Source organism: Chionomys nivalis, chromosome 3, assembly GCF_950005125.1.
Source record: "Chionomys nivalis chromosome 3, mChiNiv1.1, whole genome shotgun sequence".
In the NCBI taxonomy this organism is placed as follows: Eukaryota; Metazoa; Chordata; class Mammalia; order Rodentia; family Cricetidae; genus Chionomys; species Chionomys nivalis.
Window position 1 is genome coordinate 11,049,742 of NC_080088.1, and position 18,833 is coordinate 11,068,574.

At 41.7% G+C, this 18,833-nt stretch overlaps 1 protein-coding gene across 1 annotated transcript; it reads left to right on the forward strand.

Moving 5' to 3' along the window:
* The first annotated feature begins 7,949 nt into the window (after nucleotides 1–7,949).
* Cct8 (chaperonin containing TCP1 subunit 8) lies at nucleotides 7,950–18,678 on the forward strand. Its single transcript, XM_057766126.1, has 15 exons — nucleotides 7,950–8,087; nucleotides 9,804–9,894; nucleotides 10,422–10,501; nucleotides 11,788–11,937; nucleotides 12,626–12,806; nucleotides 12,909–12,970; nucleotides 14,150–14,287; nucleotides 15,192–15,370; nucleotides 16,314–16,380; nucleotides 16,468–16,555; nucleotides 16,638–16,753; nucleotides 17,088–17,159; nucleotides 17,399–17,563; nucleotides 17,836–17,955; nucleotides 18,468–18,678. The coding sequence occupies exons 1-15, from the start codon at nucleotides 8,028–8,030 to the stop codon at nucleotides 18,543–18,545; spliced, it is 1,647 nt and encodes a 548-aa protein (XP_057622109.1). The 5' UTR covers nucleotides 7,950–8,027; the 3' UTR covers nucleotides 18,546–18,678.
* The last annotated feature ends 155 nt before the right edge of the window (nucleotides 18,679–18,833 follow it).

Consider the following 18,833-nt stretch of genomic DNA (forward strand, 5'->3'; position numbering starts at 1 on the left):
ACTATGAGAAATGAATATCCCACTGAAATCCATCAAGGATTTGATCTAGCTCATAGAAAACAAAATCAGTCAAGATGTTTGGTGGTTGTTCTTTCTGAGAAAGGGTGTCTTCGTTACTCTTCTATAGCTGTGACAAAACATGGTCAAGGCAATTTACAAAAGCATTACAGTTTCAGAGGATTAGAGTTCATGGTGGCAGGGCAAAGCTGAGAGCAGGAATATGGTGGCAAGCATAGCTAAGAGCTCACTTGCTCCACCAGTAGGAGGCAGAAAGAGAGCATACTGTAAAGGCATGAGTATTTTACAACCGTGAAGCCCATCCCCAGTGACACACCTCCTCCAAGGCCAGGCCTCCTAACCCTTCCCAAGCCTATGGGAACCATTAGCATTTAAAACTCCAGGTAGACTCTTGGGAATATACCCAAGAGATGCCCTACCATACAACAAAAATATATGCTCTACTATGTTCATAGCAGCATTGTTTGTAATAGCCAGAACCTGGAAACAACCTAGATGCCCTTCAATGGAAGAATGGATGAAGAAAGTATGGAATATATACATATTAGAGTACTACTCAGCAGTAAAAAACAATGACTTCTTGAATTTTGCATACAAATGGACGGAAATTGAAAACACTATCCTGAGTGAGTTAAGCCAGACCCAAAAAGAGGAACATGGGATGTACTCACTCATATTTGGTTTCTAGCCATAAATAAAGGACATTGAGACTATAATTCGTGATCCTAGAGAAGCTAAATAAGAAGGTGAACCCAAAGAAAAACATATAAGCATCCTCCTGAATATTAACCTTCATCAGGCGATGAAAGAAGACAGAGACAGAGACCCACATTGGAGCACCGAACTGAAGTCTCACGATCCAAAGGAGGAGCAGAAGGAGAGGGAGCACCAGCAAGGAACTCAGGACCTAGAGGGACACTGAGACAATGGGGATGTTCTATCGGGAATTTACCAAGGCCAGCTGGCCGGGGTCTGAAAAAGCATAGGACAAAACCGGACTCGCTGAACATAGCGGACAATGAGGACTACTGAGAACTGAAGAACAATGGCAATGGGTTTTTGATCCTATTGCACGTACTGGCTTTGTGGGAGCCTAGGCAGTTTGGATGCTCACCTTACTAGACCTGGATGGAGGCGGGTGGTCCTTGAACCTCCCACAGGGCAGGGAACCCTGATTGCTCTTTGGGCTGAGGAGGGAGGAAGACTTGATTGGGGGAGGGGGAGGGAAATGGGAGGCGGTGGCGGGGAAGAGGCAGAAATCTTAAGAAAGAAAGAAAGAAAGAAAGAAAGAAAGAAAGAAAGAAAGAAAGAAAGAAAGAAAGAAAGAAAGAAAGAAAGAAAACTCCAGGTAGGAGTTTTACTCTGCTGCCTTATTCTGGAACTCACCCTGTAGCCTAGGCTGGCCTTGACCTCCTCTGGTCACAGCCTTCCACTGCTGCTAATATAAGCGCGGATCACTGTGCCTGGCACAACCGTTCTTAAACTGAGATAGTTAAGGCAAAAAGAGATGGAAAAGCAAGAAATTAAGGAGAATAAACGTTCAAAAAAAATTATGTAAACCGGACAGTGGTGGCACACACCTTTCATCCCGGCACTCGGGATGCAGAGGCAGGCGGATCTCTTGTGTTAGTAGCCAGCCTGGTCTACAGAGCAAGTTCCAGTACAGCCAAAGCTACACAAACAGAGAAATCCTGTCTTGAAAAATCAAAAACCAAGCAAACAAACAGAAAAAGAAAAGAAAAAAGATATGATAGAAAAAAGGCAGTTTGTGACCTGGAGAGATGGTTCAGCAGTTAGAGCATCTGTTGCTCGGTTCACTTTGTAGTGCCCATATGCCCACTAACAACCATCTGTAACTCCAGTTCCAGAGGATCAAATGTCCTGTTCTAGCCTCCACGAGCACTGCAAATATGTAGTACATAGACAAAAATGCCAGCAAAATGCCCATACACATAAAAATAAATTACGTTTTTAAAGGAAAATTTATCAAATTTAATTCTCCAAAGAAGAAGACCCTTGATGCCTGGCTTGATCCAAAGGCAAAATTACTAATTTATTACTGAATAAGAAGTCAGCACATGGCATCCAGAGAATTTTACTCTTAACACAGACTTCAGACTTCTAACATGGATTGGAGAGGAATGCTTTAAAAAAATGTTACCAAGTTCAAATCCAGAGTATTTGAATAGAGTATCAGAATAGTATGGCTATTCTATGCAATAAACTAGGGCAGAGAAAACTAAGACAGGAACAAAGGCAAACAAGCTAGTGCCTTCAGGAATGGCTGATAGGATACCCTCCAAAATGCTCTGAATCATCTCAGAACATAAAGGTAGAAAAGGAAGACACTTCAGCCCACCAACAGTGACCGCACTGGGCTAGAAAGATGCAAGCCCAGCACCAAGCATCAAGCTGGATCCACATCTGTAACCCTTCCCTGAGAGGGATAGACACAAGAGGGTTCCTGATGGCCATGTCAGTTTACAGAATGCAAGTCCAGGTTCAGGGAGAACTCTGCCTCAGAGGAATAAGAGAGAGCATGGGTACCAGGCACAGATACCCACCTACACATACGCCTGATAACACACATGTACAGTCCTGTAAAAAGGGCTATACTAGGGTCTGGAGAGATGACCTAGGGTTGAGAACACTGCAGCTCTTTCAGAGGACCCTTGTGGCAGCTCACAGCTATCTGTAACTCCAGTTACAGGCGTCTGATGCCCTCTTCTGGACACTGCACGCACAAGCAACACAAAACAATACAATAATTTTTAAAATTCCTTTTTTTAAAAACAGTGACCATTTTCAATTTGGGGGAGTATTTTTTCGATATAGTCATCGCCCACTATAACTGAAAAAAAAAGTTTAGTAAAACACCAAAAGAACACATTTATTTGCTGATTTATAGAAAATCCTGCAAGGTCAAATGACTTACAGTGTTTCCTGTGAAGGCTTGCTGAATTGAAATTATTGAAGATAAAGTAAAAAAAAAAAAATGCTTGAAGTTTCTTAGCTCATTAGGTTATGTAGCTGTGGTAACTGACGGCATTACTGTCCTCAATATTCCTATTTCCTTCCATCTATACTCTTTGATTCTCCCATCTTACAGGAAGTCAGGGGCTGGTCAGGTGACCTACTTTGATCAAGGAGATGGCAGCAAATCTGACAAGGGATCTGCACATGTCCCCCCTCCCTTGGAACCCTAGATCTCCTTGAGAACAAGCCCCGGAAGCCTGCTTAGGCATAAGCCACTGCGAGGCAGAGCTGAGTGATCCCAGCGGCGACCCCTCGCTTGTCATCTCCAGCCAGACCGCGAGCCAGCTGACTGCAGATCCCTTCACTACCCAGCAGAGCCCTGCTTTATCAACAAAACTGCCCGACCGTGATGTCCTCACACAGACCCCAAGACAATGGAACCAGCTAATCATGGGCTGAAATTTCTAGAAACCAGGAGCCTTTCTTCTGTTTAAGCTGATGATCTCATGCATTTTATCATAGAACATCTACGATGATGGATTCTCAATGGCTGCAGTAGAAACACACTCAGCTTTGTCTGATCTAACACATTTCCTTGCTCCTTGGTCGTCTTAGCAGCCAGCATTTCTTAAGAGTTGGGAAACAAAGCCAGGTAGAAGTGGTGGTGGTGCACGCCTTGGATTCCAGGACTCGGGAGGCAGAGGCAGGCAGATCTCTGTGAGTTTGAGGCCAGCCTGGTCTACAAGAGCTAGTTCCAGGACAGGAACCAAAACAAGTTACGGAGAAACCCTGTCTCAAAAAAAAAAAAAAATATATATATATATATATATATATATATATATATATATATATATCAACAACCAAGTGTTTTATCTTTCACCAGCATAGCCCTTTGAGACTTGACTTTGAAGTGGCCTTATAACCTGTGTGCTTTACAGAAACTAAGGGAATCTATGAGATGGCAGTGCTAACTAACATTTCTTCCCTTTGGAAGACATAAAGAAACATCTCTGCCCTCCTCCCAAGGTCCCAGTGACAAACAGGGGCAAGATTCCACCAAAGTTCACTCTGAGGAACCAATGAGTTTCTTAGGCTTCCTTATAGAGGGATGCGGACACTCCTTCCCCAACCAGTCACCTGGAAAGCCTTGCCCCGCAGGGAAGAGGGCACAGATGGAGCCCTTTTTCTATTCTTTCCTTGCCTCATCCAGGCCATGTGCAGCATTGCCAGGTGGTAGGGAGCAGTTGGATACACAGAGAGTCTCATGCTATACTCCAGGTCTCTACTCTCGGGTGTGTAAAGGGTCAGACCATCCCTGCTTGGGACACAACTGATAGCAATAGCTTGGCCCAGAAGATAGTCACTGACAAAGAATAGACATGTTAGTCTGTAACCCGCTGTCCTCCCAACCTCATTCCCAAGCAACAGAGACTAGGCAAAGATAGGGAGGAATGCAGGTATATTAAGAAATAAAAGTAAGCTGGGCACGGTGGTGCACTCCTTTAATCCCAGCACTTGGGAGCAGAGGTAGGCAGATCTCTATGAGTTCAGGGTCACCCTGGTCTACAGAGTGAGTTGCAGAACAGCCAGGGCTGTTACACAGAGAAATCCTGTCTTGAAAAACCCAAATAAATTAATTGATAATATTAATAAATAAATAAAGTAGTTACATTTTGAGGGGAGCTCTTAGTCCTATGCCTCCCTGTAAGCCTCCTAGAGGGAGTTATTCAGCTGGGGTGACTGACATGTGACCCCCTCGCCTGTCTATTCTGCTCCTCCACTCTAATGAGCTGACAAGTAACAATTACTCACAAACACATCTGCTGTATTCTCCAGTGATTCTGGCTGCTTAACTCAATCACTGGTTTGGCTTTTTGAAGATTGTGTGTGTGTGTGTGTGTGTGTGTGTGTGTGTTGTGTGTGTGTGTGTGTGTGTGTGTGTTTATGCGAGTGTAGAGACCACAGAAGTCAGAAGAGGACACCAGATCCCCCTGGAGCTGGAGTTACAGGTGACTGTGAGGCTCCCTTGGGTGCTGGGAACTGAATTCAGGTCCTCAGCAAGAGTCACTCTTAACCACTGAGCCATCTCTCCAGCCCAGACCCTGTCGCTTACAGAAATAAAAATAATAATCAAAGCGAACAAAGAAAAAGAAAGCAATGAGAAAGTAAACAGTGAGCTCAGTCTTACTGATCTTGAGTTGGCTTATGCTTCCCCGAGTCCATAGTTGTATTCTTCCTGAATGGGGAGCAGAAGGAGCCAGCAGCTCTGATTTCCAAGATCTTTAGTTGGTTCCTGAAGGCTGGAGGCTATTATTTCATGTTGTTAATACAGTGGTTTGCAATCTCCCTAAGGCTGCGACCCTTTAATGGAGTTCTTCATGTTGTGGTGATTCCCAACCACAAAACTATTTTTTTCCTATTTCCACTGTAATTTTGCCACTGTCATGAATCGTATTGTAAAAATCTAATGAGACCTCAAAGGGGTGGGGGCCCACAGGTTGAGAACCACTGTGCTAACAGCATGCACTCTTGAATTTAAATATCACAGATCTTGAATCCTTGATCTTTTATAAATGGGTCATAAAATATATATGGGTCATGTTTTCTGCTGTGTTCTGTTGTCTGTCTGACTGTATGATAAATAGACGAGAAGACAGAGACCACACCTTCCCCGTACTAGACTGCTAACAAAACACCACCCTGAGTGGCTCACAAATAACAGAATTTCATCCCTCAGTCTTGGGGGCTGAGAAATTCAAGATCAAAGTGTGGATAGGTACAGTGAAAGCCTTAGGTGCCATCATATGGTGGAAGAGCAAGAAGTTGCCTTAAATATATTTTATAAGGCTGCTATCCACTCCATAGTGTTTATGAAGCAATTACCTACCCAAATGTCTCACCCTGTTGATGGGGAGGAATTCAGCCTGTGAATTTTAGGATACTAACATTTCGATTCTCATTTGTTGGGCAGCAGTCCACCTGGGAATTAGATATGGAGCTCTTATTCCACTCAATATCCAATTGGAAGTGCAGTTCATGCAGCGCTTACCCTCTGGTTGAGAAAGATTTTTGTCATTGCAACCGAGTGACATGTGACAGAGAAGGGCAGAAACCATCAGAATGATAACCAGGCTTGTCAAGGAAAATGCTAGGCTTACTTATGTGGATGGAGTTAACTGAGCTGCAGGAGATGGAAGGTTTGCTAGGCACAGTGGGCATCAGGGACAACTGGCCTCTCAGGCTGCACATTAAAGCCACTGTCATATCACAGACCCTGGAGGCCTCCAGAGAGCCCTGCTGAGCGAATGAAACATGAAGGGAAGAAACCAGGGTGAGCTGTTTGGCCACCAAGGCGAGAAGACCCAGAGTAGAACCAAGCAGGCAGAGACACTAGTGTGACAGCCTGGGCTAGACCTGACTGGAGTCACACTAAGGATTTGTGTTCGCTTTCTTTTCTGGGTGACATGTATTCTGCTTAAGCCCAGTAGAAATTTCCCCCTTGCTATCACGACTCTACAATTATAAATACAGTTTAACCCAAATTACACGGAATTAACAAATCTTCATTTAAAAAAAAATTATTGGCAATTAAAATCTAATTCCTTGACAAAGTAACATATACAAGATTTAAAGTGATTTTAATTCTTCCTGTTTACTGTTTATTACAACTAAGGCAAAGTCTTTTGTAAACTTTTAGTGAAAATTCATCAGTTGTCTTGAACTCAGGTTTGATTTTCATGATCTAATCATTACATTTTCCAAGATTTAATTCCTCGTAGTCACTTTTAACGAATCAGGTTATCATTTTAAATCCCCTTCTGCTTTGGTGCCAGCTATGCTCATAAATGATGTTCTTCTGAGACAGGAGCTTTAATTTTCTTAGCTAATCCTTGAGAAAGTCTTGGACTGTCCTCCTTAACCAGGTCTCATCTACTCCACAGTTATAGAACGTTTATATGTGCTTTAAAATATAGAGCCCGTCAATAATCTTTTGTTCATGTGTATTTTAGTTAGCAATAGTTGTTAATATAATAAATCAGACAAACGACTAAACATTAAAAATGTAACAGTGATCACCGCAGGCTAACATAAGACTATTGAAAATAACTTTTTTAAAGAGTGGCATTCACAGTTCTTTCCAAATTTGTTTGTTTGGTCTTTGGTTTTTTGAGACAGGGTTTCTCTGTGTAACAACCCTGGCTATCCTGGAACTCACTCTGTAGACCAGGCTGGCTTGAACTCACAGATTTGTCTGCCTTTGCCTCCCTAGTGCTGGGATTAAAGGCCTGAACCACCACCGTCTGGGGGAAGAAAGCAAAGTGCTTAACTGTGCACACTTTGCAATCAGCCAGTCTGGGGTAGGAATCCTCGCCTTAATATTTACTGGCTTGGCAACCTCTGGCTTATTACTAACATAGTGAACGTCAATTTCCCTCCTATAAAACGGAGATAATATTCATGTGTAAGTTTGACCAATAACAAAGATAACTACACTTAGGCAAACCACACAGAAATGCCCACACGTGGGCACTCCACAGGTTGCAATCACTGCTACCATTTTAATCATCACCTTCCCGCCTTCGGTGCTTCCTACAGTGGCCAGCACACAGAGGACGGCCAGTGGGAGTTTGCAGGGACGAAGGGCAGGTTCGGCGCGAGAGGAAAAGGCAAACTGGATCTACAGGGTTAAGAAGTGCAATGCCCGTCACAAGCCAAACATCCAGACCATAGTTTACTTAGAACAAGCGCGAGCGAGGAATCGCGGTCTGCCGCGGTGGCGCAGACGCCGAGAGCGCGCGCTCGGTGCTCGGCCTAATCGTTCGACCTGATCGGGGATCTGCAGATTGGGTCTGGCAGCCGCTCTAGCGCTCCGCCACGCTCGTTCTCGCGATCCTTCAGGGGAGCGGGCGGGGGAAGGGGCGGGGCGGCCGGCGTAGACAAGCGTGGGGGGGGGACGCAAAGCGGCGTTCCCAGCAGGCTGTGCGCGCACCTCGCTTCCTCCGAGCGCGTGAGCGGTTGATTGCGGGCTCGCCATGGCGCTCCACGTCCCCAAGGCCCCGGGCTTTGCCCAGATGCTCAAGGATGGAGCAAAAGTAGGTGACGTCGAGAGTGAAGGCGGTGGGAGAGCGGGCCCGCTCTTGCGGCAACCGCGAAAGGCCTGCGGGCGTGAGACTGGGAGAGGGAAGGTTCCAGAAAGGGAGGCGTGCTCTGCATGCCTGGCCGCTGACGCCCAGCACGCCTCCCTTTCTAGCGGGCAAGCCTCTCACTCCACGATCAGGGTTGGCCCGAGCGGACGGGGCAAGGCGGCGGGTTCGCACCCCAGCTCTGCATTCCTCTCTGTGGGATGGCGCCCAGGGCCCCGCCCTTAACGGGAGCTGGCGGTGCAGTTGATGGATTTGGGCGGAACTGGTGAGCCAGTTGGTGCACGGCTCAGGGGTTGTAAGATGGAAGGGACAGAGCCCGGCATGGTATAGCAACCATTGGACCTGCTCGTGGTGGCTTCCAAATGATCCTCCGTAAATACCTGATCCCCAACTCAATTTTACTGAAAACCTACCTCTCGAGATCATGTTTTCTTTATCTTCTCTAAATTGAGAAGACTGGGCCAAAAGATAGTAACATCTTTGAATTCTGACTATCCAACGTTGTAGTCCACAGGACAAGTGAAGCCCCGACCCAGATAAAATAGTGTTCTCTCTTGGATATAATTTCAGGAAAGTGATTTTTTTTTGTAAAGTATCACACTGTATATGGAGCCATTTGCCAAGAGATGTTCAAGCTGCCAGATAATTTTTTTGTTTCCCGTAGTACTAAATAGATGAATTGAATTTAAGGTCTTGGGGAAATAGAGGACCCTTAACAGTTTAAGAGAGCATTTTGCTGATAGTTTGTGCATACTAAGTAGTTGTCAGTATTTAATGTAATGATATTGGCAATTTCCTTTGTGGTGATGTGGAGTGGATGTCATGGCTTCCAGCTTAGGTTTACCTCCCTCACTTAGATTGAGAAAATGATACATTTAAAAGCATTTGTCTCACTCAGAGACTAGTACTTAAGTGAGATGCGTGTAAATCGGTGCTGAAGACAACCCAAGTCCCCAGAAGAATTTCAAATAAAAAGCTAGTACTAATTGACTGGGATCGTAGCTTAATGGTAAATTGAGTTCCTGGGTAGAGGTGAGAGGCAAGGATAGTTCTTCAGTGGGTGTGTGTAGGATGATTAGTAAAAACCCAGAAACAGATACTGCAGTTAAATCTGAAGCAAAACAGCCAGTCACTGGCTCTTAACTACTACCTCAGTTGGAAATGGTGATTCTAACCTCCAGGAATCTCAGAATGAGACTGTGTGAGAGCTGTTTCCTCCTGTTTTATAATCCTCTCTAGGGCTGGGATTAAAGGCGTGCACCACTACTGCCCAGTTTCTGTGGCAAGCTAGTGTTGCTACTAGGATTAAAGGTGTGTGTCACCACTGCCTGGTCTTAATAATGCTGACCAGTGGGGCTGTTTTACTCTCTGATCTTCAGGCAAGCTTTATTTATTAAAATACAAATGAAATAGTCACTACAGGTAGGTGTTTCTAAACAATTTGTCAAGGAGGGAATGTTAGTTATTTTATTGATTTACATACAGAAAAAATTGCCTGGACCCTGTACTAAGTTAGTGGGGGGGTGGGGATCAAAGACTGTTTGACTCCAGACTCCGTGTTAAGTGCTTATGTGATCCCAGAGCTTTATTAGAAACATGATGAGCAGATCCTCTGTGTTTGGGAGTTCTTCATGACCCTATTTAAGCAGATGTTTTCTTTTGCAGCATTTTTCAGGATTAGAAGAGGCTGTGTATAGAAATATACAAGCCTGCAAGGAGCTTGCTCAGACCACCCGTACAGCATATGGACCAAATGGTAATGGCCAAATTCAGGCTGTAAAAGACTTGGTGTGATTGTGTGTTAGCTTCTGTCTCGTGTTTGTCCTCAGGGTGCTAAATTATAGGGCAGTTTTTGCTAGTTGTTTTGATGGCACTAGTGTGCTTTTAGCTTTCTAGAAAAATTTTTAAAAATGGTACTGTTAGGTGATAGGAAAATTACAGCACTCTTTATAATGGAAAAGGCTGAGCAGTTTCAAAATTTGACATAGTTTAAGCAAACTCTTAGTTGAACTAAAGCTAGACTAGAGAATTAAGCATAAGACAAGTGCGTTTCTGAGTATGTTAATTTTGTGTTAACTTCTATTTGTTGATTGCTTTCTACATGCTAACTGTGGATGTTCAGTCAGCAAAAGCCCACGGGCTCTTGGTAGATCTGAAAATGCAGAGCATGTGTGCGCGTGGAGGGTGAAAATCAGTACAGCTTCTGGACCATATTCTTTCTGGGTTATGGAGGAGAATGTTTGAATAATAATGGATTATTTCTCTTTGCAACTCTTTTTTGAGGAATGAATAAAATGGTCATCAATCGCCTGGAGAAGTTATTCGTGACAAATGATGCAGCGACTATTTTAAGAGAGCTAGAAGTAAGTTTTTCCAAAGCCATCAAAAAAGAGACCCAATTCTGACACTGGTGTAGTCTTATTCAGTTAGATGGTAAAGGGCTGCTTCTTCCTCAAGCTGATCTGAAGATTTGTAAGTGACCAACAGTTGGCTGTCGGCTGCTCACATACAGTCTTCGGTTACTTGTTTATGGCGGGTCGTGGAGTGTTGCTGTGACTAGCAAACTTGTTACTCTGATTGATACTAATTTTCTCATGATATAAAACTAGATGGTAAATATTGATGCTTTTTTTTAAAGAACCAGTTGGAACTTTTTTGCTGCAGTTTTGATGTCAAAGAATCTGCAGAACAGATACTTAAAGCAGGGATAAGAAGAATGTTTGACACCTATTTCTCATTCTATTAAACTGTAGTTTTATGTGTACTTGCTCAGCTTTGGAGAATTTTCCAAAGCATTGCCTTAAAAGTACTAGATGAAAACTTAAATCTGCTTTAAAGAAAATGAAAAAAAAAGTAACATTCCTTTAACATCTTAAAAAAATGATATGCTAAGGACAAATTAGCTTCAGAATATTTATTTGTGGAAGAATTTTTGTAGTAAATGTTTATCTTACACCATGTTAACATTCTCGGGAATTAAAAAAGTACTGAGTAGGACTGGAGAGATGACATGATGATCAAGAGCGCTTACTGCTCGGTTGCCAACACCCACATCAGGCAGCTCACAGCCACATGTAACCCCAGCTCTGAGGGGTCTAACATGCTCTTGTGGTCTCCAGGTACTTTCAGAAATGGGGGTAATGTCCAAGTAATAGAACTGCAGTGTTGGCTTAGAGTTTGTCTTCCTTGGTTTGGAAGAATCTAAAAGTAGTCTAGGGATATAGTTCCGTGATAACAACACTTGCCTAGCAAACACAAAACCTGGCTTCAGTCCCCATTAAATTAAAGAGTATCTAAAATTAACTCGTAAGAACTCAGGAATTTTCATTTTTTAAAATTTGCTTTCAGATTTGGGGGTGCATTTTAGTTTGTAGGGTGTCTGCCTAGGGTTTAATTTCCTACGCTGTATAAATTGAGCGTAGTGGCACACATTTTTAATCTTAGCACTCAGGATGCAGAGGCAAAAGGATCAAAAGTTCAAAGTCTGCCTTTAATACCAGCATTCAGAAGAGGCAGGTGGATCTCAGTGAATTTGAGGACAGTCTGGTCTACAAAGCAAGTTCCAGGACAGCTAGAGCGGTAACAAAGAAACCCTGTCTTGAAACACCCCTCCCCCCCAAAGTTTCACTTGATAATCTTTTTATATCAGGTACAACATCCTGCTGCAAAAATGATCGTGATGGCCTCTCATATGCAAGAACAAGAGGTCGGGGATGGCACAAACTTTGTACTGGTATTTGCTGGAGCTCTGTTGGAACTAGCTGAAGAACTTCTGAGGATTGGTCTGTCAGTATCAGAGGCAAGTATTCTGTACTTTAGTTGTTTACTTGTCGCTTAAAGTTGAAGGTTCAGGACTAGGGAGATAACTCAAGGTCAAGCACAAGGATCTGAGTTCAAATTCCTAGCACCCATGTATTGCTCAGGTATGCCTGTATTTACAACACTGTGGGAGGCACTGGAACTTGCTGATCAGCCACTTAGCTTCAGATTGAGAGTCTGTGTAAAGGGAGTATGTCAGAGATAGAGCAGGACACCTGAAATCTCCTTCCAGCCATCATGCTACACCTGAATATTCATAGAGGCGTACACTGTACACATACTTCACACTTCTCCCATATTTACCATATACAAATGAATAAGTTTAAAATAAACTTCAAGTCTACTAGTAGTAGCTAACATTGAGTAGCTTACACTGTGCTAGGCAATGACCATACGCTTCACGTGTGGTACAGATTTTGTCCTCAGAAGAATCCTATTGCTAAACCTTCTTAAACTCAATCTATTTCATAAGAAGAGAGATTTGAGATAGAGAAATCTTGCTCAGGACCCTATAACACTTAAGTGATAGAATCAGAATTGAACTTTGTGTTGTTGTCAAATCTATTGTAGTCCATACTGTTGGCTCTACCATGTGTCCTCTACAAACATCAGAGTATATCATGTCAAAATTATGTCTATTAAAGTAAGTATTTTTCTTCATGGTTTAGGTAATATCAGGCTATGAAATAGCTTGTAAAAAAGCTCATGAGATTCTTCCTGATTTGGTATGTTGTTCTGCAAAAAACCTTCGAGATGTTGATGAAGTGTCATCTCTGCTTCGAACCTCTGTAATGAGTAAGCAGTACGGGAATGAAGCATTTCTGGCCAAACTTATTGCTCAGGCATGTGGTAAGTTATACCAGTAAAAGAAAAAAAATCCAAAATACATTCCCTTTAATTATGACTGAGATATCTTTGTTGTCTAAAAAATATGTTTCATCTTCTTGACAGTATCTATTTTTCCTGATTCTGGCAATTTCAATGTTGATAACATCAGAGTATGTAAGATTCTGGTAAGTTTCAAAAATGCATTGCCATTATCCAAATAGGTCTTGGAGGGGGGTGTTGTTTTTTCAGTACTGGAACTTGAACCCAGAGCTTTGGGTGTGTTAGGGAAGAACTCTACCATGGAGCTACATTCTCAATACAAGATTGATTATTTTGCCTATTTCCTTGCTCCAAAATTGTTTTGCTCTTTTTTTTTTTTTTTTTTTTAAGACTTGTTTATGTGAGTTTTGCCAGCTATTTATGTCTGTATACTTTGCAGTTTCCGTGGATGCCAGAAGAAGGCATCAGATCTCTTGGGACTGGAGTTAGAGATGGTTTTGAGCTACTCTTTGGGGATCAGGAATCAGATCTGGGTCCTCTGGAAGAACAACCAGTATTCTTAACCACTGAGCCATTTCTCTGCCCCTAAGTTTTACCCTGTTTTAGACTTAGTATTTAACAGTCTTTTGGTTTTAGTTCGAGACAAGGTTTCTCTGTGTATAGCTCTAACTGTCCTGGAACTAGCTCTTGTAGACCAGGCTGGCCTTGAACTCAGAGATCCGCCTGCCTCTGCCTCCCGAGTGCTGGGATTCGAGGGGTGCGCCACCACCGCCCGACACTTAACTATCTTTTTAAAGCAGTGGTTCTCAACCTTCCTAATGCCACAGCCATTTAATATAGTTTATGTTGTGGGGACCCCCAGCCGTAGCATTATTTTTGTTGCTACTTCATAGGTTTAATTTTGCTACTGTTGTGAATTGTAAATATCTGATATGGAGGATGTGCCACTCTCCAAGGGTTCTGACTCACAGGCTGAGAGCCACTGTTTTATGGCATCATTTTATAACATTTGGTGTTAATCAGTTATGATCTTGCTAGCTATTAGAGTGCATTTTCTTGTGAAGTATCATTTCCCCCCTGATATTTAGGGATTAGAATACTGTAATAGAATGGGACTGCAGAGATGGTTGTCTTTGATTTTCTATTCTGTCTGTCGTAACAATTCTACCTGGTACATTAGTGCAAAATGCTTGGTGATAGTTTTCCCAACACACTGAAGTGCCTTCCCTCCATAGTAGTGGCTTATTGTGTAACCTTGAGAAGAATGGTTTGTTTATGCCCAGTGTCTGATCCTGTTAGCCTTAGCATACTTCTTTAGTTTAAAACTTAACTTCAGTGACAGTTTTGGTGTTTTGACTCCTTAGGGCTCTGGTATCTATTCATCTTCAGTATTGCATGGCATGGTTTTTAAGAAGGAAACCGAAGGTGATGTAACATCTGTCAAAGATGCAAAAATAGCGGTGTACTCTTGTCCCTTTGATGGCATGATTACAGAGACTAAGGTATGAGATTGAAAAGTAAGTTTGGGTTGAAGTGGGATTAGCTCTTCAGCCAGTGTGTATTTCATAATAAACTGGAAATTGTAGTTTTTTTTTTTAAGTATGAATATTTGCTTCAGCTACCAAATACTAAACTAGAAACATTGTGTGATAGCAGTATTTGTATTCTTTTTTTTTTTTAATATTTATTTATTCATTATGTATACAATATTCTGTCTGTGTTACCAGAAGAGGGCACCAGACCCCATTACAGATGGTTGTGAGCCACCATGTGGTTGCTGGGAATTGAACTCAGGACCTTTGGAAGAGCAGGCAATGCTCTTAACCTCTGAGCCATCTCTCCAGCCCCCAGTATTTGTATTCTTATGTACAGCTCTTCATATTCAAGCAGCTCATACTATGAGCATCTTATAAACCCTTGGTGAAATCACTTTTTATGAGTGTTGACATTCATAAGTGTTTTTTGTTAAAATATTAATTTGAAAATGAACTACATGTTTTGGATTCCTAAGTAGTTGGATTTGTGCCAAACATTCTTAGCAGATTGAAGTTGATTTTATAGGATTGAGGGGAGAATGGTTGTATAGTCTGGGTTTCAAGGAAAATTTGAGGACTAATTGTTTTGGTGATACTAACTAGTATTTGAAAAAAGATAACTATCTGGCTGACATTTCTGAAGAGGAGTGTTTCTTTAACTGCATAAGTGTGCATTATCACAGTGCACATGCATTGACTTTGGCATAAGGAAGTATAGGAACAAGCTCCAAGGACCTAAATTTATACGTTAAGTGTTTTGCTTCATAATAAAGCATTTATTTTCTCTCAAGTCTTTAAGTTATTAAGTAAACCACCTTAGAATTGTGAACACCAAAATCAAATGGATTTAGAGAGCTTGATTGTTTTCCAGGGAACAGTGCTGATAAAGACTGCTGAAGAACTGATGAACTTTAGCAAGGGAGAAGAAAATCTTATGGATGCACAGGTGAAAGCTATTGCCAGCACTGGTGCAAATGTCATAGTAACCGGTGGCAAAGTGGCAGACATGGCTCTTCATTATGCTAACAAGTACAATATCATGTTGGTGAGGTAAGAGTCTCTGATACTAAAAATTCTTGGGGAAATGCTAAGCAAATTCTATAAATTGAATTGATAGTTAATAGATGGAAAATGAAGGTCTTAGATCAAGCAGAAAGGATTTATCAAGGAGGGGCAGGCAGAGCATACAATTAAGCTGTGGGGGTCCAAGAACCAACGGGGAGAAAAAAGCATTTCAGGCAAAAGGAACAGCTTAAGGGTTAAGGTACCAGCTTACTGAATTGTTTATCAGCGAGGGTGAGAGTCAGGAAAAATGCCTTTTCATTGAGCACATGCAAAATCTTTTTACTATCTAGCACCAAACCAGACACAGTAAAATCTGTGCTCTTTCTTACAGATTGCACAATTACACGTATTAAAGGGGATTTTTATTTATACATACACACATGGCCCCTGGTTAGAAGTCTATGAGACTACAATACCCTACTAATTCCTAAAATAATGCTGTAAATGTATTTACCTGAAACAGGTTCTTACTATGTAGCCCTGGTTAGCCTAGAACTCTATGTAGACTGTTGCACCTGTCTCTCCTTCCAAGTGCTGAGATCAAAGGTGTGCACTGTTAAACTGGCCCCAGCTTTTATATCTTTAACTGTTATATACTTCAGATGTGGCATTGCTGGCTAGTTTGTTACATTCCATCTTGGCTTCCTAACTCAGTCCAGTGTGGATGTGTTTAGTTAGAATAAAGCGATGTTGTTTTGATACAGCTCTAGCTGACCTTGAAGTCAAAGAGATCTTGCTGGATCCGTGGGGGCGCATGCCTTTAATCCTAACACTCAGGAAGCAGAGGCAGGTGTATCTCTGAGTTCCAGGACAGCCGGTGCTATTAGAAAAAACAAAAACAAAATCTGCATGTACCACCTTGTCCATAAAATGTTCTGCATTTTATGTGATTGAATTAAAGTTTCTACTAACTTTTTTCCTTTTGAAGGCTGAACTCAAAGTGGGATCTCAGAAGACTGTGTAAAACAGTTGGTGCTACAGCTCTTCCTAGATTGGTATGTATTTTTTAAAAAGATAAGTGAATACATTTGAATTTTTACTAACACATTTGAAGTTTTACTGCAAGGATCATTTTCTTATAGACTCCTCCAGTCCTTGAGGAAATGGGACATTGTGACAGTGTTTACCTCTCAGAAGTTGGAGACACACAGGTGGTTGTTTTTAAGCATGGTATGTCATAATGGTAAGATGTGTTTTGTACAATTATGAGGTATGCTTTCTTTCATTTAATCTAAAAATTATTTATTGACAGAAAAAGAAGATGGTGCCATTTCTACTATAGTTCTTCGAGGTTCTACAGATAATCTGATGGATGATATAGAAAGGGCAGTAGACGATGGAGTTAATACTTTCAAAGTTCTCACGAGGGTCAGTATTCGCAATTTCAGAAATTTTTGATTTTTTGAAAACACAGTTGGCAGACTCAGACGTATGTGGCTTAACACATCAGTTACTAATGAATATATTACCTTCAAAAACTAATTGTACAAACTAGAAAGTAGCAGGCAAAGCTATTCCTGAGTGTGGGCTGCCTCCCACTGCTGAAGCACTCACTATCAGTGCTGTATTTATGGATTGCTAGCCTTCAAAGTTTGACAGAGTCACTTGATTTCCCTAAATGTATACTCAAGTTTTGAGCAACGGTGCTCTAAAAACTATGGTCTGAAGAAATAATTCATGTTAGTGTTTTACATTTTTATAGGATAAGCGTCTTGTGCCTGGAGGTGGAGCAACAGAAATTGAACTGGCCAAACAAATTACATCATATGGAGAGGTATCGCTTTAATAAATTCACTTTCTGTCCATTTCTGTTTGTTTTTCAAGACAGGGTTTCTCTGTCTTGAGCCTGTTCAAGGAGTTCAGGAGCCTGTCCTGGAACTAGCTCTTGTAGACGAGGCTGGCCTCGAACTCAGGGATCTGCCTGCCTCTGACTCCCGCGTGCTGGGATTAAAGGTGTGAGCCACTACTGCCCAACTCTTTTCTAATACAATGCGTTGATACATTTTGTTTCAGACATGTCCCGGACTTGAACAGTATGCTATTAAGAAGTTTGCTGAAGCATTCGAAGCTATTCCACGTGCATTGGCAGAAAATTCTGGCGTGAAGGCCAACGAAGTTATCTCTAAACTTTATGCAGTGCACCAAGAAGGAAACAAAAATGTGGGATTGGATATTGAGGTAGTTATTAAATTTAATTTCTGTGCATACACAGTTCAGACATAATAGCATGTGTAAAGGGGGAATTGTAACTTAGCCATCTGATTCTACAAGTAATTTTCTTAATTGGTTTTTAAGTTTATCTAATAGGAAAGTTTAGTTTTATTGACAGCTTTGGGGTGGGGCTGTATAAAATACTTAGTTAAGATATATTTTAGGAGCCTTGTAGTTTTTTCATGTTGGGCATAAACATTTTCACATATAAAAAATTAAACATAGTTTTGTTTTGACAGGCTGAAATTCCGGCTGTAAAGGATATGCTAGAAGCCAGTATTTTAGATACTTACTTGGGAAAATACTGGGCTATTAAATTGGCCACTAATGCTGCTGTCACTGTACTTAGAGTGGATCAGGTGAGTGAGAAATGAAAACTGAATCTTTCAGAAGTGGTGTAACACCCCTTTAATTCCAGCACTCGGGCAAAGGCAGGCAGATCTTTGAGTTCCAAGCCAGCCGGCTCTACAAAGCAAAACCTTGTCTTAAACTTAATAGGTTTTTGGGTTAGGGAAAATGGCTCAGATGGAAAGCATGAAGACCTAAGTAAAAAAGTTAAAGTTGAGCACAGTTGTACATCTATAACCTCACTAATTGGCCTGGAAGGGTCAGAAACAGGCACATCCCAGGGAGACTCAGCAGTGACTAGACAGGAAACTAGAGGTTCAACAAAAAGTTGGATGGACAGTGACAGGCAGCAGGGCATCGGGGAAATTTTTGTGAAACTTAATAATAGATACAGCACTTCTGATTGTGGTTATAGAGATGAAGAGTGTTGATACCGAATGGTAATTCTAACATTGCTGACAAAAAATTGTCTTCGCTACAAATCTTGAGTTTATTGGACTTAACTTGGATTTTTGTTTTTCAGATCATCATGGCAAAACCGGCTGGTGGGCCCAAACCTCCAGGTGGGAAGAAAGACTGGGATGATGACCAAAATGACTGAGGGGCTTTTTGTTGTAGGTGAAGCAGTTTATTTGTGGAGCGGAAACTTCCCTAATCTTTTCTTAGTCTCCCTAAATTAAGAAGTATTTGTGTTTGTATTCTTCCTGAATGGTAAAATAAATGGGTTACTGTTATACCTGTCTGATCAATTACTGTTTATGTCAAGGCAAGTTGCTTACATGACTGTTCACTTTGTTTACCTGGTCTGCTTCTAAAAATAAGTTGCTATAACCATACCATGTATGGCAGTTGCTTTCTACAAGGGGATGGCAGATTAAATGGTTGTTAC

Bases quoted from the DNA above. Each gene is read 5' to 3' on its own strand.
- Cct8 (XM_057766126.1), top strand. From the start codon at position 8,028: ATGGCGCTCCACGTCCCCAAGGCCCCGGGCTTTGCCCAGATGCTCAAG. The intron at 8,088-9,803 runs GTAGGTGACGTC...TTTCTTTTGCAG, and splicing joins TGCTCAAGGATGGAGCAAAA to CATTTTTCAGGATTAGAAGA. The intron at 17,160-17,398 runs GTATCGCTTTAA...ATTTTGTTTCAG, and splicing joins AAATTACATCATATGGAGAG to ACATGTCCCGGACTTGAACA.